The following is a 24,534-nucleotide window of genomic DNA, read 5'->3' on the forward strand; positions in this document are numbered from 1 at the left end:
CATTATGTCTGTTGGAGGCTTGTTTTGATTTTGGTAAGGCACAGTCGTCGGAAATATTAATTGAGTCTCTGACTACATGTACACAATAGAAATCGTCTACAGATGAATGAATAAGTAATATATGAATAAATAATAACTCCATTTCTTCCTTTGTCCTTGCAAAAGCCGATATATATTTTCCATACATGCAGGAGAAAACAGCTGCAACACAAGATTGTTTATATATATATATATATATATATATATGCAGTCTGTGGCAATGATAGTGTGGAAGAATAAAGAGGCAGAGAGGCAGGAAGGATTACTTTTTCTTTTAATACTTTGTAAATAGCAAGGCTCAGCACATGATCAGAAAGATTTTTTATAATTGTAGCTGGGTCTCACCCTTTGAACACTAGTGAAACTGTCAATCATTTTTTGCGCTTTTAGAGTAATCTCCTTCCTTCAATAGCTAGATCAAGAACTATGGTAAGTATTAATGTTAAAATAATAATACTTTATTCAGAATAAAATAAATCATTGCATATGTATAAAACAATTTGCATTTATCAACAGGAAATCGCCACAAGGTAGCATGACTACTGATAAAATGTTTGCCGACATCTGAATCATTGGCACCAAAGATATTTATTTTACGTTAATTTAATCCGATTTAGTGGCGCCATTCTATAGGCGTTGCGGTTTGTCTATACCTTTACGAATGACTTTGACACAATTAACATCTGTGCTAGTGTTTACTGATTACTGTTTATAAACACATAGCTACTAACACTATGGGTTATGGAAGACGAAGAGCGTGACAGTTTTTTACTGATGTTATTTGCTAGGGAGATTTATGTGAAAATCTATGGGAATTGTTAAGCTGTTTCGAAACTTTCACTGCCCAGCAGGTATGAGGCAAATCATATTTGCCAGTGTTTTCGAGGAACTTTTGCATGTACCTCGTGTTTACCTGCCGGCGAGGAGAAGTGTTGGTATTACGAAAGTAAGTTTGTTACTGTTAACAAATGGGTTTGGATATTACGGATCATATTTCACAATAGGAATGAAACCAGTCCCATTCTACTTGACAAATTAGCAAATAATTATTACTACTTTACATCTTGCTAAGCTTCCCTAGTTTTCATGTGTGAGTTGAAAGATTACATTTATTTTACTTTGTAACCAACAAAACTTTCCATATTTTAATGAACTGTCATCTGTATGATTTTATTTCTTTACATTTTTTTTGCCTGGAGTCATCACAGTGGTGCCTATTCCTAACTTTAGAAGGAATAGTATGACTGTAATTACACGTACAAAATATATTATGTACTGTAGCTATTGTATATCTATTTTATGCATTTAATACTTTACAGCTGATATGCTACTGGTTCATGTTAGTCAGTGTCTTAAAATTTGTTGAATGAATATAATCATTTTTGTATCAGAAAAGACTTCAGTTTTGTTTGAAAATAATTTCTTATATATGTTCTTGGAGAAGTTGATAGTTTATTAAACCAAATTGAACCATTGATGTGTGGTCTTCTATCTGTTATTTTTAGTGTTGTTCTTTTTTGCAAATAGTTGTGCATGCAAATTCAAACCAGAGGCACTATCTCCAAACATGTCCTTCATTTGGTTCCCTAAAACCACACTAGAGAGAGATACAAAAATTGGACTTGGGTCAGTAGTAAGAATCAAACCTGAACGAAAGACTCAACAATCTTTGTACTGTCACTTCCTCTATGAAAAGAAGTGGCACTGATTTTATCTGATGGGCCACATGAATTTGCACAGTGCAGTGACCTGATTGGTGGACTCAATGCTAAGTAACTTGTAAATAGTGCAACACATCAAATTTTTATTCTTAGCAATTCTTTCTCTGCACAACCTATTGTGGAACCCTCTTACAAGCTTTTCAGACCGTTTCTGACCATCCTGGACATAAAATGTATAATTAGTGCTCTGTTTATGATACAGGTGTAATTTCTAAAACAGTTAATGATCCACCAAGTGGTATTTTTCCTAAAATAATTCCTGGGTATACAAATGTGGGCTTATATTGAGTTTTAGAAAGAGAATTTATCCAGTTTTATCTGGCAAAAAAGTTAACCGATTGGTAAATACCACAATATTTTGCACTAAATTTGAGATAGAAATTTATTCAGTTCAGTCATGTCCTCTAATTCTATGCTGAGTTTCTCCATCAGAAATTATGTACTTCTGGTGTCTAATAAACTTTCATGAATTAAAATATCATATTATATGATGTCTTCCATTTAAGTAACTGAAACCAAAGTGCTGTATTAAACCACGGGAGCCGGCCGCTGTTCTAGGTGCTTCAGTCCAGAACCACGCAGCTGCTACAGTTGCAGGTTTGAATCCTGCCTTGGGCATGGATGTGTGTGATGTTTAAGTAGTTCTAAGTCCAGGGGACTGATGACCACATATGTTAAGTCCCATAGTGCTTAGAGCCATTTGAAACCACAGGAAGAATAACAGAAAGTTAAGAAACTATTCATTATATTGTTACATTGGATTTTCCACTGTTTGAAAAAAAAAGGTAAAGTTATTCTCAATCCAGATGTTGGTCTAAACATTGCATTGAGGTGCCCTTACTTTTGTCCAACATGTGAATTTAGTCAGCTAGCTATAGGAGAGCTTACATCTTAATGTGGACTCCAAACCATAATGTAACATGGCATTTTTCACTTTTTGAAATCATTTACAGAGGTGAAAGAAATGGAAAGTGACAGGATAAAAAACAAGGCTTTACTGAGGACTGAACTCCAGACCTTTGGATTTGTGGTCTGATACTTAGCTACCAAGACAAGCAGCAGAATGTTATACAAAGTATTAAACTGTGAATATATGTGAATAGTTTATTGTAACTTTAAATAGGCTAAGTACTGATCTTAAATTGTGATCAATGGAATGATTTTATAATATATGAACGGCAAAGGATATTCAAATGATGTGGGAATGAAACGATTAAACTTAGTTCATGAAATATCATTAAGGAACTAAATGTATCAGACCATCAATCTCATTTAATATCAGTAGCTAAAACAGTATTTACTATGCTTGTCTGTGGGATTAATAACAACTTGTAAGCAACATGTCATTTTTATATCATGAATTATTTTCAGACAGATTTGTTTGTCTGTCTTCCCCTTCGATCTGCAAACAAAGTCAGATGCAAGCAGCAGAAATGGGGTGCCTCTAGAAAAGAAAGGCCATGACTAGGAGGGACAAAATCCACCACTGTCATGGTTTGAGGCAGTTCTCGCATAACTCTATCCTGTGCAAGTCCCTCCATCTCCTAATAACTACTGGGACTACTTGCTTACCGTATTCCTCTCGTGGTTTCCCTCTACAATCCTCCCACCTGATCCCTTCTCGCCACACACATACACACACACACACACACACAAACACACACTCACACGCTTCCCTCCAATAGCCGGCTTGTGTGGCTGAGCAGTTCTAGGCGCTTCAGTCTGGAACCGCGTGACCGCTACAGTTGCTGGTTCGAATCCTGCCTCGGTCATGGATGTGTGTGATGTCCTTAGGTTAGTTAGGTTTAAGTAGTTCTAAGTTCTAGGGAATTGATGACCTGAGGTGTTAAGTCCCATAGCGCTCAGAGCCATTTGAACCATTTCCCCCTCCAATACTGAATTTACGGTTATGTTTCCTTGTTCTCTCAAATGTGTTCTAACAAATGACCCCTTATTTTCAGTAAAGCTGGGCAGCAAATTTCTTTGGCCCATTAGGATGCATAAACCTTACTGTTACATCTCCTCCTTCACAATTCACCTTCTCAGCAATTCCCATATACCAATAAGAGTCATACACACTTCAACATAGCAACTTGGGTGCACAGTGCCTTCTGGCATTAGTGGTGAAAGTGCATCTGAGAAATCATGCATGATACTAAAGTCCATATCACAGCTCAGCCTTTTTGCTTCAATCTTGGTGAGATCATTGGTACAATGTGATGCATGCAGGAATTGTTTTTGCACTTGAGTTACCACTTCACAATGGTTAATGATTTTTTGTGAAAGCTTTTAACTCACTTTCAGTAAAATCTTGGGAGTATCTGCACTGAAACTGATCTAACATACCTCGTGCAATGTCCTTTTTCTGCTGCTCCTGAGGGCATATGCTGCCTGTGTGGTGAAGGAAACATTGTGTGCAGCTGTGCAACAGTGCTGCTGCTGATAAAGATGTGGTTGCTTACAAGGTCATCCAAACTGTGGAGCAGGTGTGCACCCCACAAGAGGTGGTGTGACATCCCATGTAACCAGTACTAGAGAGTTGACTGCTGCGATGTTTTTTCCCATCAGAAACGAACTCTGAGCAGTGTGGGCAGTTTTTTAGTCTCATAACTTCTGTCAGAGACAGATCTGATTTCTTCAATGTTTGGTTCCTTACTTCATAGCCAGCATTAGCTAAACTGCAACAACCCTGATAAGGGGGACCACATAGTAATGCCCACATGAACATTTAAAATTGCAAATCCTACTTAACCCCTATATGTTGGCAGCCCAGTCTGCATGTGGTTGCCTACAGTCCCTTTTTTTATGCCAGCTGCAATAACGTTTCTTCATTAAAAAATGATCTAGCAATAAAGAAACAATAGAGGTAACTAAAGTTCCTTTGGATTTATCAATGACTCTTTCCTGATGAGGCAACAGTTTGTTGCGAAAGCTTGAATTTTGTGTGTTTGTTTGTGTGTCTATCGACCTGCCAGCGCTTTCGTTCGGTAAGTCACCTCATCTTTGTTTTTATATATAACTCTAGTTTTTGTGTTATAGCTGATGCAATTCCTAACAAGGAAGTGACCTTTGTCTTTCCATGCTGCATATCTGACAGGGCCAAAAAATGTAACTGCAATTGTGATGTGACTCAGTTAAAAAAGTTGGCTGTATGGAGAATTGTACCATTAGTAACTAATACTGCATATAATCAAAGAAATTTTTAACTTCACGTCGTGTTTATCTCTTTTCAAGTATATGTTTAACAGTGGAAAAATGCTCCTATCATAGCACTAAAAAGGTGAATATGCTCCTCTGTATTAAAAAGTCTCTGACGTTCCTCAGCACCTTTTTTCCTAAAAATATTGGCATGCACACACATTTGTTCTTTTTTTAACATGCAGCTCACCTCTGACTCCTACAAGCTGTCAAAACTGTAACTTGCTTACACCCACTAGTCCATCACTGTAAGTCTGTCATGCCCACCTACTCCCAATTGCTCATTCTCACACACTTATTTGGCCCAACTCATTGTCATTATCCCTTTGTGGCTCTCCAACTGTCACTGTCTTTGGTCTCACAGCCACAGCTGCCTTCGTTCTGTCCTACTACTACTGCTTTCTCTCACTGTCGCTGTCTTCATCTTGTTCTCTCTTACTGCTACAATCTCATTTGTTCCTTCCCACTGCTGCTGTGTCTTCTTACTGTCACTATATTTTTCTTAATGTCATTGTCATTATCACTCACTACTGTCCACTTGCAGTCTCCTTCTCCTTATTCTCTCCCACTGGCACTTTTTCCTCCTCCACTCATTTCCTAACACCTTTCTCTGGAAGTCAATTATGTTTCACTGTCGCTGTGTCCCTCTCTCTTGCACTGCTGTTGTCTCCTTTGATCTTTCTATACCACAACCACTGTCTACTATGTTCCTTTATTTATTACTTCTCTGGCTCATTCCCACTGCCATTGTCTCCTCCTCTCTCAGCATAAAAAAGTGTGAATGTGTTCGCATGTACATATCTATATGAAAATTTCTAGAGGTGCTGAGGAAGGTAGAGTAAGGCAGTTGGTTCAACACTTTTCAGTCAGTTTTTTAATAAAGAGGAGCATATCCCTTTTTTGTGTTCCAATAGGAGCATTTTTCTGGTGGTTCTATCGTTTTCCCTGCCGCAGCAGGACATGTCACTCATATGAAGAGAACATGATGGGACAGTAAAATTTCTATAGTTTGCTGATGTGAAATTGAAGTAATGCAAAACTAATTTTATGCCTGAATTAAATTTTACAGGCACAAACATTTTACTTTTGCTTCAGTACTGCAGCAGACCCCTGCTGATACCAGAAACAATCCACCTCAAATTACCCGTACTATGTCACTTAATGAACTACGTTTCTGCCTCACACCACATTTCATGTGCATAAGTAGAGTAACTTTGAACCTGTGTATGTAGGAAACATAAAGAAATCTAGAAAATTTTCATGGTTGTTTGATACCAAGATCTTAGGAATATATCATAAAAATTACAGCCATTTGCTGTGCATATCCATCTTGGAATCCGAAAATGGGGTTTGATCCAATGGTGACAGCGAAAATACATTAAAAAAACCCCTTTTTTTTTAGTTTTCTGAGGAACTGCCCACGAACTAATGGTGCCTCCATAAGTTCCATCAAACCCACTGTAGACCACATCAAATGAAAAAGAACTAACTGATTTCCTCCATTTACCTAAGCAGGAGACTAATATTCATACTTTGACCCTGTACTGTAGGATAGTGACACTAAGACAATCCTTCTGTAGCCCACCTTTTTGTCACCAATAGAACCTGAAGTATAAGCACTGGAAAAATCCAGTTTTTATGTGCGATGTTTTGTAACATATCGGTAAGCATGCAGTTGCCTGCATACCATTAAAGAACTTTATGAGCAGCGCATGATCCTTCTCAGAGACAGGCATGTTGGGCATCTCGTACACAAACTGAGGAACAGCAGTATGTCGCACATTTGTTGGTGTGTATTTCTTTCCCCTCGTGTCAGTAATATGTTGTTGAAATTTAATGTCATTCTGAGAAGTAGTTCTCATTCTATACTTGTTTTGAAACTTGAGCTTTAAGTATATGGACAACCTGCACATTCAAAATTTCTGCGGATTCAGAAGTTTTGTCATGCAAATATTCTTTCAGTTTGTTGGGGGTGTTTGGATGGAAGCAGGATTGCGTCGCATCTGGATGTTCGTATAAACTTTGTGGCGTTAGGCTTGATGTAACTTCCAGTGTAACATTGTGCAGTGGTTTGACAATCATATTTTATAAGTGTAATAGTTTAATCTAATACCAGAATGACTTAATCATTTGTGTGGCTTATGGTTTGAAAATAATTTGGAAATCTGTACTTTCCCCCCCCTGTAATGTTACTTCTTCTAAAATAGATTTTGTATTCTGATTATTTTTCAGACAGCTGCTGCAAGGCATCGTTATAAAACCAAGGAGAAGCAAGCTTTTCATCAGGATTTGGAATCATATCCAACAAAATATGAAAAGGTAGTATATGTTTAAGCAAATATGAAAATTTTCAATGTTATTAGTGATCAATAAAGTAAGACATTCGTTAAGAAAAGGCTGTCATCAGCCTGAAGGGTGATTTGAACACCACTGCTAGAGATGGCCTGGTTAGAGGTGGTATGACCTTCCTTCTTCCAAACACTGAACTGACCTCCTTGGTCTGAAGTAGGTGGACCTACAGTTGAACATGGATTTTGAACAATGGTACGTATTCATTAGACATAACTGACAATTATGGAAAGGGTAGACTGCTACTCACTTTAAAAAAGACACGTTGAGTTGCAGACAGTCAAAACAAAAAGATTGTGACATGCTGAGATTTCAGCAAAAGCCTTCTTCAGGAAAGAGAGGAAAACACACACACACACACACACACACACACACACACAAAAAAGCAGACCGACCTCAAAAACACATGACCGCTAATCTCTGGCATGCCAGACTGCAACTGTTACTTTGAATGATAGCAGCAATTGGGATTGGGACAGGTAGGGGGGAGGGATGCAGGATATGGGTGGGGGGCAGAGAGGAGTGCTGCCTCGGAGAGGGACCAGGGGCTACAAGGCTGCCTGTCGGAGCATTGGAAGGCTGTGGGAGAGGGTGGTGGAGGAGGGGGGGGGGAGCAGGAAAGGAGAGGAGAGGGAAGACGAAAAAAGGGTGTCTGCATTAGCAGAGGGTGTCACACATTGAGGGTGATAGGGCCTGAATTGGGATGAGATGTTAGGACGGGAGGGGTAGAAACTGTAGGGCGGAGGGTGTGGGGACATTATGTTATCATAGGTTGAGGCCAGGATAATTTTGGGAATGAAGAATGTATTGTAAGGATAAGCCACATGTGCACAGTTCAGGAAACTGCTGATGGAATGAGGATCAAGATGGCCCAAGTTGTGAAATAGCATGTTATGGTCAGCTGCATGTTGTGCCACAGAGTGGTACACTTTGCTCTTGGCCACAGTTTGGCAGTGGTTATTCATTCTGATAGGCAGATTGTTGGTAGTCATACCAATATAAAAAAAGCTGTGCAATGATTACAGCAGAGCTAATACCTATATGACATAGTTGCTTTCACAGGTGTCCCAGCCTCAGATCAGGTAGGATAAGCCTGTGACAGGCCTTGAATAGGATGTGTTATGTGGGTGTATTGGCCAGGTCTTGCACCCAAGTCTCCCACAGGTGTATGCATACGGTCTCTGTGGCAAGGGGCTGGGATTGGTACTGGCGTGGGGTTGGACGAGGATGTTGTAGAGGTTGGGTGGAAGACAGAGCACCACTTTAGGAGGTGTGGGAAGGATCTTGAGTACAACGTCCCTCATTTCAGGGCATTACGATAGGTAATCAAAGCCCTGATAAAGGATGTAGTTCAGTTGTGTGTGTGTGTGTGTGTGTGTGTGTGTGTGTGTGTGTGTGGGGGGGGGGGATAGTGTCTGTCTGTGAAACTCTTTGTGTGACCTTCAGCATACTGGGCAAGGAAGTTCTTGTCAGTGCAGATATACTAGCCCAGCTGGACAGTCTGTATGGGAGGGATATTTTGGTGTGGAAGGGATGGCAGCTGTTGACATGCAGGTACTGTTGGTGGTTGGTTGATTTGATGAAGATAGAGGTGTGGGTGGAGCCTTCAGAAAGGAGCTGGTCAATGTCCAGGAATATGGCACCCCGAGTTGAGGAGGACCCTGTGAAGCAAATGGAAGAGAAGATGTTGAGTTTGTGAAGGAATGAGGATAGGGTGTCTTGGCCCAGATCATGAAGATATCATTGAACCTGAACCAGGCTAGGGGTTTAGGATTTTGGGAGGTTAGGAAGATTTCCTCTAGATGGCCAATAAACTGGTTGGCATAGGAGGGTGCCAAGCAGTTGCTCATGCTGCAGTGCCACAGATTCGTTTGTATATTGTCTCTTCACAGGAGAAGTAGTGTGTTTTAGGATAAAGTTAGTAAGGTGTATGAGGAATGAGGTAATGGGTTTGTAGTCTAAAGGACTTTGGGAGAGGTAGTGTTCAATAGCAGCAAGGCAATGGACATGAGGGATGTTGGAAGCCAGATGGTAAAGGGGTGGGGGTGGTCGAGAGTTGGTCAAGCAAGTGATTGTTATCTTTGACATGAGAGGCTAGATTTCTGTCTCCATCTTTTCTAAACTGTGCAGATGGGAGTTATCCTTACAACACATTCTCTGTTCATCAAAATTATCCTGCCGTCAACCAAGGATATTCCAACTTGGAGTTTCCGTCATTTGATTTAGACAGAACTAAATTTTCTATACAAGAAACTGGGACAGTAGTAATGAAAATTAAATTCCAACAGCTGTGATGAACTCAGTGACTCAAGATGTTCATTATTGCATGTGGTGTAAATTCAGCTAGTGTCGAGATGTTACACTTGCAGCCAGAGGAGGGCATATTGAAAATCTGTAAATTTTCATGTGTGTTAATCAGGTGTGATGGACAGAATACGGGATATAGTCCAGGAAATATAGCCAGCTGAAATTAGGCCCATCTTTAGAATTACCCTGTGTTTCTGTAAGCCAACACATTCATTTACACTATAGTAACACATGTGTACAATAAATGATTTTAACTCTACTCTAATCGGTGTTTCCTTCTCCACCCTCTTTACATATGTTGGCAGTGCATTATGAAGAACAGCTCTATGTCTTTGAGTGTGAGTTGTTCTTGCTCGCTCTTCATCGAGGGATCCACAGCTATGAGTGTTATAGCTATAATTGCTAGTAGTTTGCAGGTCTCTGAGATTAGCTCATAAATATACATTTGTGTTTATATAAGCAAATAGAACTTTTTAAACAGGGATTTGCAGTGCACCTTTGTAGATCTGTGTGATGGGATGTGAATAGTCCTTTTGTGTAATGTAAAATTTTATTCAACTGACAACTACTTTTACCCTAAAAAAAATTCCCTAATCTACAAGGTACTTAAAGTAACCAGAGTAAGCCATTCAATTGCCTTCTGAGGGGTATACTCAAGAAATGATTCTTAGAGCAAAACAAGCAGAACTGAGTCTCTTGGAGAATTTTGCTACATCGTCTTTCCGGTTTTAAGTCTTTATCAACATACATTTCTAATTTTTTTGTGCACTGCACCCTTTTTAATTCATTTCTGCCAAGGATATTCCAATTAACAATCTTGTTTTTGATTCATTTTCCCAGACTGAACAAAATTTGTTTTGTTCACACTAAGGGTCAGCCTGTTGATACTGAGCCATGACTAACACACTACCTTGTGGTACACCTATTTCAATTCTTTTTGCTCCAGATACTAATCTGAATTTATGATTAAGATGAGCTGAAATGAGTTCCTCAACCTGTGACCTATTTTGCAAATAAAATTGAAGCCATTTTTCATTTTTCCACTTATTGCCATTGCTTCCAACTTATCTAAAAGAGTTTCATGACTAACAGTACTTCAAGCTTTAGAATGATCTAAATTAACTCGTAGAATAGTGTTGTTATCTGGGTTTCCAATTATTTCAACAGTGTAATGCATTATAGCTGTTTCTGTACTTCTACCTGCTGGAAAGCTATGTTGATTTCATGGTAATTTAAGTGCATGATGATTTGTTATTCCATTAACCTCTCAAATACTTTAGAGAATGCTGAACAGTGAGATGTTGTTGTTGTTGTTGTTGTGGTCTTCAGTCCTGAGACTGGTTTGATGCAGCTCTCCATGCTACTCTATCCTGTGCAAGCTTTTTCATCTCCCAGTACCTACTGCAACCTACATCCTTCTGAATCTGCTTACTGTATTCATCTCTTGGTCTCCCTCTACGATTTTTACCCTCCACGCTGCCCTCCAATACTAAATTGGTGATCCCTTGATGCCTCAGAACATGTCCTACCAACCGATCCCTTCTTCTGGTCAAGTTGTGCCACAAACTTCTCTTCTCCCCAATTCTATTCAATACTTCCTCATTAGTTATGTGATCTACCCATCTAATCTTCAGCATTCTTCTGTAGCACCACATTTCAAAAGCTTCTATTCTCTTCTTGTCCAAACTATTTATCGTCCATGTTTCACTTCCATACATGGCTACACTCCATACGAATACTTTCAGAAATGACTTCCTGACACTTAAATCAATACTGGATGTTAACAAATTTCTCTTCTTCAGAAACGCTTTCCTTGCCATTGCCAGCCTACATTTTATATCCTCTCTACTTCGACCATCATCAGTTATTTTGCTCCCCAAATAGCAAAACTCCTTTACTACTTTAAGTGCCTCATTTCCTAATCTAATTCCCTCAGCATCACCCGACTTAATTAGACTACATTCCATTATCCTTGTTTTGCTTTTGTTGATGTTCATCTTATATCCTCCTTTCAAGACACTGTCCATTCCATTCAACTGCTCTTCCAAGTCCTTTGCTGTCTCTGACAGAATTACAATGTCATCGGCGAACCTCAAAGTTTTTATTTCTTCTCCATGAATTCTAATACCTACTCCGAATTTTTCTTTTGTTTCCTTTACTGCTTGCTCAATATACAGATTGAACAACATCGGGGAGAGGCTACAACCCTGTCTTACTCCCTTCCCCACCACTGCTTCCCTTTCATGTCCCTCGACTCTTATAACTGCCATCTGGTTTCTGTACAAATTGTAAATAGTCTTTCGTTCCCTGTATTTTACCCCTGCCACCTTTAGAATTTGAAAGAGAGTATTCCAGTCAACATTGTCAAAAGCTTTCTCTAAGTCTACAAATGCTAGAAACGTAGGTTTGCCTTTCCTTAATCTTTCTTCTAAGATAAGTCGTAAGGTCAGTATTGCCTCACGTGTTCCAGTGTTTCTACGGAATCCAAACTGATCTTCCCCAAGGTTGGCTTCTACTAGTTTTTCCATTCGTCTGTAAAGAATTCGTGTTAGTATTTTGCAGCTGTGACTTATTAAGCTGATAGTTCGGTAATTTTCACATCTGTCAACACCTACTTTCTTTGGGATTGGAATTATTATATTCTTCTTGAAGTCTGAGGGTATTTCGCCTGTTTCATACATCTTGCTCACCAGATGGTAGAGTTTTTCAGGACTGGCTCTCCCAAGGCCGTCAGTAGTTCCAATGGAATATTGTCTACTCCGGGGGCCTTGTTTCGACTCAGGTCTTTCAGTGCTCTGTCAAACTCTTCACGCAGTATCATATCTCCCATTTCATCTTCATCTACATCCTCTTCCATTTCCATAATATTGTCCTCAAGTACATCGCCCTTGTATAGACCCTCTATATACTCCTTCCACCTTTCTGCTTTCCCTTCTTTGCTTAGAACTGGGTTTCCATCTGAGCTCTTCATATTCATACAAGTCGTTCTCTTATCTCCAAAGGCCTCTTTAATTTTCCTGTAGGCGGTATCTATCTTACCCCTAGTGAGATAGGCCTCTACATCCTTACATTTGTCCTCTAGCCATCCCTGCTTAGCCATTTTGCACTTCCTGTCGATCTCATTTTTGAGACGTTTGTATTCCTTTTTGCCTGTTTCACTTACTGCATTTTTATATTTTCTCCTTTCATCAATTAAATTCAGTATTTCTTCTGTTACCCAAGGATTTCTACTAGCCCTCGTCTTTTTACCTACTTGATCCTCTGCTGCCTTCACTACTTCATCCCTCAAAGCTACCCATTCTTCTTCTACTGTATTTATTTCCCCCATTCCTGTCAATTGCTCCCTTATGCTCTCCCTGAATCTCTGTACAACCTCTGGTTCTTTTAGTTTATCCAGGTCCCATCTCCTTAAATTCCCACCTTTTTGCAGTTTCTTCAGTTTTAATCTACAGGTCATAACCAATAGATTGTGGTCAGAGTCCACATCTGCCCCTGGAAATGTCTTACAATTTAAAACCTGGTTCCTAAATCTCTGTCTTACCATTATATAATCTATCTGATACCTTTTAGTATCTCCAGGGTTCTTCCATGTATACAACCTTCTTTCATGATTCTTAAACCAAGTGTTAGTTATGATTATGTTGTGCTCTGTGCAAAATTCTACAAGGCGGCTTCCTCTTTCATTTCTGTCCCCCAATCCATATTCACCTACTATGTTTCCTTCTCTCCCTTTTCCTACACTCGAATTCCAGTCACCCATGACTATTAAATTTTCGTCTCCCTTCACAATCTGAATAATTTCTTTTATTTCATCATACATTTCTTCAATTTCTTCGTCATCTGCAGAGCTAGTTGGCATATAAACTTGTACTACTGTAGTAGGTGTGGGCTTCGTATCTATCTTGGCCACAATAATGCGTTCACTATGCTGTTTGTAGTAGCTTACCCGCATTCCTATTTTCCTATTCATTATTAAACCTACTCCTGCATTACCCCTATTTGATTTTGTGTTTATAACCCTGTAGTCACCTGACCAGAAGTCTTGTTCCTCCTGCCACCGAACTTCACTAATTCCCACTATATCTAACTTCAACCTATCCATTTCCCTTTTTAAATTTTCTAACCTACCTGCCCGATTAAGGGATCTGACATTCCACGCTCCGATCCGTAGAACGCCAGTTTTCTTTCTCCTGATAACGACATCCTCTTGAGTAGTCCCCGCCCGGAGATCCGAATGGGGGACTATTTTACCTCCGGAATATTTTACCCAAGAGGACGCCATCATCATGTAATCATACAGTAAAGCTGCATGCCCTCGGGAAAAATTACGGCTGTAGTTTCCCCGTGCTTTCAGCCGTTCGCAGTACCAGCACAGCAAGGCCGTTTTGGTTATTGTTACAAGGCCAGATCAGTCAATCATCCAGACTGTTGCCCTTGCAACTACTGAAAAGGCTGCTGCCCCTCTTCAGGAACCACACGTTTGTCTGGCCTCTCAACAGATACCCCTCCGTTGTGGTTGCACCTACGGTACGGCTATCTGTATCGCTGAGGCACGCAAGCCTCCCCACCAACGGCAAGGTCCATGGTTCATGGGGGGAGAGATATAGGTCAATAATTTTCAACTTTATGCCTATTGATTCTTGAATAAAGGTATCACTTTCAAAATTTATAGTCTGTGTGGGAACACACTCTCAGTGAGTGATAAATTAGCAATGTATACGAAGGACTTTGCAATTTGTGAAGCAGAAAGAATTATGAGTGACAATGGTACTCCATCTACACCTGCTGACATTTTACAGTTGAGACTTTTAATCACCCTTACTACTTCATGTCCACTAATTTGAGCTAAAATTATGCTGTATGCTGATGTACAATTCATAAGTTTATCCTGATTTGTGAAATTTAATGTTTGGGAAGCATTGATAAATGTTTGGGAAGTATTGATAAAGTAATCATTTATGTAATTTGACTGGTATTTTTTGCCAATATTGATGTTGTCAGCATTTGTAAGTGTGATTTCCTGCTAGATATATCTCTTCCCTGTCTTATTTTGTACGGTTTCCCACATAGATTTTGATTCGTTGTCTGACTGTCTTACTATGCCATCATCTCTAAGCAAATTTGCCTGTGCAATTATCTGTCGATATATTTTGTTGTAAGTCTTTATATGTTGTAAAAAATTGTGAATCTGTGCAACTGCTCGTTTGATTACTGAGTATTTTTAGAGTCCTACAGGAAATCTTAATGCCTGATTTAATCTAGGTACTAGATTTAATGATCCCATATGAATGGGCTCTGGTCAGTTTCTTTGGAAAATACGTTTCAAAATTAATCATGAACACTTATGAGAGAACATTACAAGCATTGTCAGTACCTGACTGTGGAAGCACTTCTAACCTGGATTCATTAATTAGACTACCTACAAAACTAGCAGCTTTCTGCAGAGAATTTCTTCTATAAGCAAGAAATACATCTCTTCCTTTCACAGGGAGAGCTGGAATTGTGAGAATGATGGCACTATGATCAGACAGTCCTAAATTAGTGTTAATAATTTCTGTCTGAGGTTTCACATTTGAAAATGTGTTGTCTATAGGACTTCCTGTTCTACTTGTTTACAAGAGGTAACTTGTTGAAGACAATTAAAATGACTTTTTTAGTAAACATAATGTCCAGCAGAGACTCTTAATTTATTACAAGATGATCTACATACTGCTATAATTATTATGTTACACAGCTCTCTATGCAACTGAACACCAGAAGCTTCAAGATGCTATTCAACACTCAGCACTTCTGCCTCACACTTTCTTTTGTGTTCAACATTAGATTTAAGAAAAATACAAACTCCTCCACTTTTGGTATCCTTCTTACAAAACAGGCTGGCCAGATAATGAAAGACTGTTGACTTTAACAAGAATTTATAGGTCAGCTAACAAGAATGTCTGCTGGCTTTGAGTGATGTTTATATTGATGCCTTCCAATAGTGTCTATTAAGCACATTACTCTCTATGTCTGAAAATTATTTTTAATTTTTATTTTTACTTCATGGGTTGATAGAGTGTGTATGACATATTCTATGATACATACAGCCAAATAAAAACATTTTCATTTAAAAATTTTTCAGGAAGCTGTTATTACCTGCAAACGACAAGAATTTAATCACTACAAAAGTCAGACCTACAGAAAATTTGAAGTTGTACCTTTAGCATCAAAAGGATGGTATCATAAAAGGTCCAAAGGAGATTATTTTATCATCAATGCTTTTACAGAGGTGAGAGAAATTTTCAGTTAACATATGTACACTGAGTTACAACTGAATTATGACACTGTTCCATTGTGTGCACTCGGTAGTGTTATGTTAAATTGCTCCTTAAATCTGTATTTCTATAAGAGCTAAAGGGTACTCAGAAAGTTGTGAACAGATGCTGATGAAAGGAAAGAAATTTTTTATTAGTTTTTGATCAGTTTTTATCTTGGTGGCCATTTTACCTCACCATTTACCTCATAAACCGGTTATGGTTGTGGGATATTTCAGGACTACAATAATTAAAGAGTTAAAGTTTATTCAGATTGTTGTCAGGTCATATGATGATTCGTTTGCATAACCTTAGAACACAGCAAAAGTTAATAGTAGTTAAGAGTAATGGGATTAGTACTGCTTCATTATGATAGAGGAACACTATGGACTGATCACCAGTACATCAGTAATTAGCATGCTAGTATAAAATGATGATCATTGATAATTTTTTCAGTCTGGAACCGCGCGACCGCTATGGTCGTAGGTTCGAATCCCGCCTGAGGCATGGGTGTGTGTGATGTCCTCCGGTTAGTTAGGTTTAAGTAGTTCTAAGTTCTAGGGGACTGATGACCTCAGATGTTAAGTCCCATAGTGCTCAAAGCCATTTTTTTATCACCCCGGTGCTGCGAACATGTGTTATCCCATAGTGGGTCATTACCCACTCAAAGCATTAAACAGTGCAGCTGCATCAGATCCACCCAACTGCTTATTCATTTGCTAATTATTTTGCAGACAACAGCCTCAGTGTGGGATTGTGCTGCTAGCTGGGAATCTGGGTAATTTTCTTGCACACATCGTAAATTTTTTCTCACCATAGCTTGCTGTCTATTTTATGTTACTGCTGCTTACTTGAACATACAACAGCACAATTTATAACTGTGATAGCTGAAGCAGTAATGAAAGAATAGCTATGGACTCACAATTGTAAAACAGCAACGGAATGGTATAAGACAATGTTATTTGTGGTTGACACACTTTATACATAGGCGCACCCAATTGAGGATTAAATAATTGCTGTTTATCTCATAGTGCTAGCTTAATACTTACTTTGATTACATTGATATTTCTCAAAGGAATCAGTTGCATATGTCTGTATTTACAAAGCCCTTTTACATTGTTACTACTTGTCATGCAGGTTTACAGTGTAGACTGTTACTTGCTACAACTTATAAATCTTTGAATGTAGATATTCAGGTAATTTGTAGAAAGAGTGAGTAATGAGGTACATTTTTAATTTTATTTTGAAGTGGTTGGGATTTCCAATTTCATGCTTTATGCAAGATGGGAACTTGAGGAATGCCTTTGCTGTTTGGACTCTTAGACAAGATGACATGAACACAATTTTAATGTGCCTTGTATTGTCATTTTGCAGTTCGCAGTTCAGCTGAAACTGGTTCTTCTTGTCTGCAACAAAAACCATTAAAGAGTAAACATATTGGGAAGTGAATTTAAGAATTCCAAGAGACTTAAAAACGCTTCTGGGAGAAGTGTAGTTATGTCCTTGTCAAAATATTCAACCTGCTTTCTTGTGCTGAATAAACACTTAAATTACTGTAGTGGCACTACTCCAGAAGATAATTCCACAAGACAACAAGGAATACAAATGTCCAGAATAGGCCAACACTGCTGTCTTCAGGTCAACACAGTGAGAGATTGTTCTAAGAAGAGAACATGCTGAACAGAGCGTCTTGATTAATTTGTCTTTTTGCACAAGTACTGGTTAAAAGGACATCTGCTCTGAGCTTCATGGTAGAATCAGATAATAAACCACTTTGGTTGTGAATAGTGTTATTGGCTCAGTCATGACTCTTTACTTCTTGTCGACTCCATTTAAACTCATTATCCAGCTAGAATGCAAGGAATTTTATATATTGTGCTTCAATCAGTATGTGACTGTTAATGTCTGCTCCTGGTGCTAGCTGGTCACCTTCACTGGTTTGAAATGGCATAATATAAGTCTTTGTGGTGTTAATATAATAGAGGGAAACATTCCACGTGGGAAAAATATATCTAAAAAGAAAGATGATGAAACTTACCAAACAAAAGCGCTGGCAGGTCGATAGACACACAAACAAACACAAACATACACACAAAATTCTAGCTTTCGCAACCAATGGTTGCCTCGTCAGGAAAGAGGGAAGGAGAAGGAAAGACAAAAGGATATGGGTTTTAAGGGAGAGGGTAAGGAGTCATTCCAATCCCGGGAGCGGAAAGACTTACCTTAGGGGGAAAAAAGGACAGGTATACACTCGCACACACACACATATCCATCCACACATACACAGACACAAGCAGACATTTGTAAAGGCAAAGAGTTTGGGCAGAGATGTCAGTCGGGGCGGATGTACAGAGGCAAAGATGAAGTTGAAAGACAGGTGGGGTATGAGCGGCGGCAAATTGAAATTAGAAATTAGCGGAGATTGAGGCCTGGCGGATAGCGAGAAGAAAGGATATGCTGAAGGGCAAGTTCCCATCTCCGGAGTTCTGACAGGTTGGTGTTAGTGGGAAGTATCCAGATAACCCGGACGGTGTAACACTGTGCCAAGATGTGCTGGCCGTGCACCAAGGCATGTTTAGCCACAGGGTGATCCTCATTACCAACAAACACTGTCTGCCTGTGTCCATTCATGCGAATGGACAGTTTGTTGCTGGTCATTCCCACATAGAACGCTTCACAGTGTAGGCAGGTCAGTTGGTAAATCACGTGGGTGCTTTCACACGTGGCTCTGCCTTTGATCGTGTACACCTTCCGGGTTACAGGACTGGAATAGGTGGTGGTGGGAGGGTGCATGGGACAGGTTTTACACCGGGGGCGGTTACAGGGGTAGGAGCCAGAGGGTAGGGAAGGTGGTTTGGGGATTTCATAGGGATGAACTAAGAGGTTGCGAAGGTTAGGTGGACGGCGGAAAGACACCAAAATGAGATCCATCCTTCATGAAATCCTCCCCACTCCACCAAGAGTGTCTTTCCGCCGTCCACCTAACCTTCGCAACCTCTTAGTTCATCCCTATGAAATCCCCAAACCACCTTCCCTACCCTCTGGCTCCTACCCCTGTAACCGCCCCCGGTGTAAAACCTGTCCCATGCACCCTCCCACCACCACCTATTCCAGTCCTGTAACCCGGAAGGTGTACACGATCAAAGGCAGAGCCACGTGTGAAAGCACCCACGTGATTTACCAACTGACCTGCCTACACTGTGAAGCGTTCTATGTGGGAATGACCAGCAACAAACTGTCCATTCGCATGAATGGACACAGGCAGACAGTGTTTGTTGGTAATGAGGATCACCCTGTGGCTAAACATGCCTTGGTGCACGGCCAGCACATCTTGGCACAGTGTTACACCGTCCGGGTTATCTGGATACTTCCCACTAACACCAACCTGTCAGAACTCCGGAGATGGGAACTTGCCCTTCAGCATATCCTTTCTTCTCGCTATCCGCCAGGCCTCAATCTCCGCTAATTTCTAATTTCAATTTGCCGCCGCTCATACCCCACCTGTCTTTCAACTTCATCTTTGCCTCTGTACATCCGCCCCGACTGACATCTCTGCCCAAACTCTTTGCCTTTACAAATGTCTGCTTGTGTCTGTGTATGTGTGGATGGATATGTGTGTGTGTGCGAGTGTATACCTGTCCTTTTTTCCCCCTAAGGTAAGTCTTTCCGCTCCCGGGATTGGAATGACTCCTTACCCTCTCCCTTAAAACCCATATCCTTTTGTCTTTCCTTCTCCTTCCCTCTTTCCTGACGAGGCAACCATTGGTTGCGAAAGCTAGAATTTTGTGTGTATGTTTGTGTTTGTTTGTGTGTCTTTGTGGTGTTAAGTATTTCCGGAATGAAATTTTAACTCTGCAGCGGAGTGTGCACTGATATGAAACTTCCTTGCAGATCTGAACCGTGTGCTGGAGCGAGACTCAAACATGGTACCTTTGCCTTTCGCAGACAAGTGCTCTACTGACTGAGCTACATGAGCAAGACATACGACCCCTGTCCTCACAGTTCTAATTCTGCCAGTACCTCGTCTCCTACATTCATTCTGGAAATATCCGCCAGGCTATGGCTAAGCCATGTCTCTGCAGTATCCTTTCCTCCAGGAGTGCTGGTTCTGAAATGTTCGCAGGAGACCTTCTGTGAAGTTTGGAAGGTAGGAGAAGAGGTACTGGCAGAATTAGAGTTGTGGGGATGGGTCATGAGTCGTGCTTGGGTAGCTCAGTAGAGCACTCGTCCATGAAAGGCAAAGGTCCCAAGTTTGACTCTTGGTCTGGCACACAGTTTTGATGTGCCAGGAAGTTTCACTTTTGGAGTATTTTGCTTATAGAGTAAAATAGACTAGTTATAGCGTATAAAAATTTCTCAGAGCATTAATATTTATTAAAAGCACTGTTTGTTTACAAGAAAATGATCACAAAGTCACAAAACACAATCCATTGCGGGGGCAACATCTAAAACACTATACATGGTCTGTCATGGGAGCTACCACTAACATCACTGCTCACAATCTGTCTCTCAGATGACCACTATACGCACTGATCATAACCTGTCATATATGTGACTACTCAAAACACTGTACATAGTCCGTATATAGTCTCTCACTTGGCTACCGCCGAAGTCACTGGACATATACATGGCCCATTGCGAGAGCAACCATTGACATCAATGTGTACAGTCTGTTGCTCGGGCAACCACTGTATGCACAGAACATATCCTGTTGCACATGTGACTTCTGATGACACTATCCAACCTGTTGCTCAGGCAATCTCCGAAATCATAGCTCTGTCACAATATAAATTCACAGCACTGTCACAATATATATTTGCAGCAGTGTGTGTTTGTGTGTGTGTGTGTGTGTGTGTGTGTGTGTGTGTGTGTGTGTGTGTGTGTTTGTTTTATATGCAGGTTCAGTGAATTTGCAATGGTTGGGAACACATCCGATTCCTCTGCATCAAAATCCTGCTGGATTACCAGGATTGGACAAACAGTGTGATGAAACTACAGTCGGCAGGAACTGGGCGCTGCACTCGCAAACTCTGACAAGTCTCAGATGAGTGTTGTTCCAGTTGATGCTATTGGTAGGTGGGGATACACTACAAATGGCCTGCACCTAAATAGGAAGGGGAAAGATAAGTTAGCTTGTCTATTAGCAGGTAATGTAAGGGGAGCCACAGTCACACAAGGGATGATCCCTCTGGTTAATGGGACCAGGCAGACAGGTTTTTTTAGATTAAAGCCAAAGTCCAGACAGAAAATAATCAAGAAAAATATAATAAAAGAAGCTTCATGTACAGTAAATAGGGATAAAGCTAAGGGTAGTATCACTTTACTTCATCAAAATAACAGGGGAATAAAGAAAAAAGTAGATGAGCTGTTAGTGTGTTTAGATGATTTCAAAAATAAGAATGAGTTTTCTATATTTTGTCTGTCTAAACACCACAACTCTGAGGATGAAAAGTTTCAGCATAAATGGGTATAATTTAGCATCTTACACTTGCAGATCTAGCATGGATAAAGGAGGAGTTGCCATTTACACAAAACAAAGGTATAAGTACAAAACTGTAGAAGTAAGCAAATTTTGTGTCGATCAGCACTTTGAAGTTTGTGCATGTGAACTACAGCTAGATAATATAGTGTTGATATTAGCAACAGTGTACAGGTCCCCATTAGGAGATTGGGAGCTAGTCATAAAAAAGTTTGACTCCATATTATGCAGTCTGTCAGATGAAAAGAAGAAGTTATTAATCCGCGGTGATTTCAATGTAAACTTTGCAAGCAATTCTGATGGGAAAAGTGAACTAGAAGTGTTGTTAATGACATATAACTTAGAACCAGTAATCAATTTCCCTACATGTATAGATCAAGACAGTAGCACTCTAACAGATAATGTATCTGTGCAGCAAGAGGATGTAAAACTAACACATGCCTTCCATGTGATAAATGGATTATCAGACCATGATGCACAACTGATTAACTTACCAAACTTAGCAGTGCTTACAGTTCAGAAACCATTAAGTAAAAGTGTAAGGCTGGTCAACCTGATATCTATAGAGCACTTCAGAGAAAGTTTAAGAAATGTTAATTGGGGAGATGTATATCATTAGTCAAATGCCAATGATAAATGCAACATATTTCTTGATAAATTTATATCTCTTTTTGAACACTGTTGCCCCCCAAAAATGACCAAGTGTAACACCAAACTGTTTCTATGAAAACCTTGGATCACTGCAGGTATTAAAGTGAATTTAGAAAGGAAAAGAAAATTGTTTAAGGCAGCAAGAATTACTAAAGACCCAGAAGTAATTTTACACTATTAAAATTATTGTAACATATCGAGAAAAGTTGTCAGAAAATTAAAAAAAATATGTATGTTAGAGATGAAATTAACAAATTAGACAATAAAATCAAATAAGTATGGAATGTTGTTAGTAGAGAGTCAGGAAAGTAACCACTGGGGTAGGTAGTGTCACTATTCAAGAGAAGGAGACCATCCAAACCAACAGTACACAAGTAACTAATGTATTTAACAACCATTTCTTAAGTGTAGGTGAAAAAATTGGTGAGAATAGTTCAAAAGAAAAAGGCAGGTAGTACATGGAAGAGTCAGTTTTTAGAAATCCTAGTCAGGTTTGTTTTCATCCAACAACCTCTTGTGAAATTAGGAAAATCATGAAATCTTTGAAAAATAAATGTTCTGTTGGAGTACATGACATCTGTAACAAGGTGTTAAGAAAATGTGGAGCAGTTACAGCTGATGTTCTGAGTCACATCTGTAATGCATCACTAACTCAAGGCATTTTCCCAGACCAGTTAAAATATGCCATTGTCAAGCCTCTCTACAAAAAAGGGGACACCACAGATGTCAATAGTTACGAACCAGGATCCATGCTCACAGCATTTTCAAAAATTGTCAAGAAAGTGATGTACTCGAGTGGTTAGCAATCTCAGCAGTAATGGGATACTTAGTAAATCACAGTTTGGATTTCAAAAATGCTGTTCCACTGAGACAGCAATATACAATGTCACTGCCCACATAATAGAGTCTTTAAATAGTAAAATGTCACCACTAATAATTTTCTTATCCAAAGCATTTGATTGTGTGAACCATGACATTATGTTACAGAAATTACAATTCTATGGTATAAATGGAACATTGTATGAGTGGTTTAAGTTGTACCTACAGAACAGGAAGCAAAAGTTCCTTTATATAGTTTAAGTGATTTAAGGAAGTTTTCCACTTCATGTAACTGCAGGTGGAATAGACGTAGTAATTAATGTACACGCATCAACTGAGGACACTGAAGAGGTTGTTAAAGACGGCTTTTATGAAGAACTAGATCAACTGTGGGATAAGTTCTCCTCGTATGATACAAAATTAATCATAGGTGATTTTAATGCGAAGATAGGGAAGGAGGAAGCATTCCGGCCTACAATTGGGAAAGAAAGTTTGCATAACATTTCGAATGATAATGGCATAAGGGTGGTTAATTTTGCTGTTTCAAAAGACATGATTGTTGAGAGCATATATTTCAAGAGGAAGGACATTCATAAAGCAACTAGGGTCTCTCCGGATGGACACACCCGAAACCAAATTGATCATATTCTTGTAGATCGGAGATGGCACACTAGTATAGAAAATGTTAGGACTTTCAGGGGAACAGACTCCGATTCTGATCATTTTCTTGTAGTTGCCAAAGTTCATCAACGGCTATCTACAGCAACATCAAGGTTTCACAATTCAGAACTTGTTAGGTTCGACACTGACAAGCTAAATGATGAAAACTTTAGAAGAAGGTACGTGATAGAAATTTCAAATAGGTTTGATGCTCTCAGCACACACGAAGAACAAGACGAGGATGTAAATAAACAGTGGATCACTGTGAGGAATAATATCAAAGAGGCAGCGAAGGTCACAATAGGTACAATTAAGAAGAAATGGAGGAAACCGTGGTTTGATGAGGAATGCAAGAAATTGGTAGAGGCAAGGAGAAAAGCGCGATTAGATTGGGATAGAATGAGAGGAGTTCTTGAACTTGAGAAGGGAAGTTGGTCGTAGGCTATGGGCAAAGAAGAGGGATTATTTGAACAATCAAATTACAAAAATGGAAACAAACAGTAAAACAAAAAACATTAGGGAACTTTACCTAGACATAAATGGGTATAGGAAGGGCTTCAAGGCTAGGACAAATGCACTTTGAGGGGATGCTGGGGAATACTGACAGACTCCAGTGCTATTATTAAGTAAATGGAGGGCGTGTTTTGAGCATCTATTAAATGTACACCAGGAAGCAGGAAATGAGCAGGCATATGAAGTATATACAGCAGAACCCCAGATTCCTGAGCCAACGTTAAAGGAAGTAAGAGATGCAATCAACAAATTGAAAAACCATAAAGCACCAGGATCAGATTGCATAACTGCAGAATTAGTTAAAAATGGGGGACAGAAATTGGTGGAAGTAGTTCACAAAGTGATAACTAAAGTATGGAACTCAGAGATGGTACCTGAAGAGAGGCAGGAGTCGATTCTGATCCCAATTTTTAAGAAAGGCGACAAAATGGATTGTAGTAATTATAGAGGGATATTGCTATTACCAGTATGTTCCAAATTTTTCTTGAATATTCTGCTAAGCAGG

At 39.5% G+C, this 24,534-nt stretch overlaps 1 protein-coding gene across 1 annotated transcript in view; it reads left to right on the plus strand.

Moving 5' to 3' along the window:
• The first annotated feature begins 732 nt into the window (after window positions 1-732).
• The window catches only part of LOC124780923 (probable ATP-dependent RNA helicase DDX28), a 95,648-nt gene continuing 71,846 nt past the window's right edge, over window positions 733-24,534 (plus strand). Inside the window, exons 1-3 of the mRNA XM_047253816.1 lie at window positions 733-985; window positions 7,191-7,277; window positions 15,736-15,882. Coding sequence (XP_047109772.1) covers window positions 848-985; window positions 7,191-7,277; window positions 15,736-15,882 — 372 coding nt within the window. The 5' untranslated portion in view covers window positions 733-847. The remainder of the gene's footprint in view (window positions 986-7,190; window positions 7,278-15,735; window positions 15,883-24,534) is intronic.

The sequence above is a fragment of the Schistocerca piceifrons genome, chromosome 1, assembly GCF_021461385.2.
Source record: "Schistocerca piceifrons isolate TAMUIC-IGC-003096 chromosome 1, iqSchPice1.1, whole genome shotgun sequence".
Classification (NCBI taxonomy): domain Eukaryota; kingdom Metazoa; phylum Arthropoda; class Insecta; order Orthoptera; family Acrididae; genus Schistocerca; species Schistocerca piceifrons.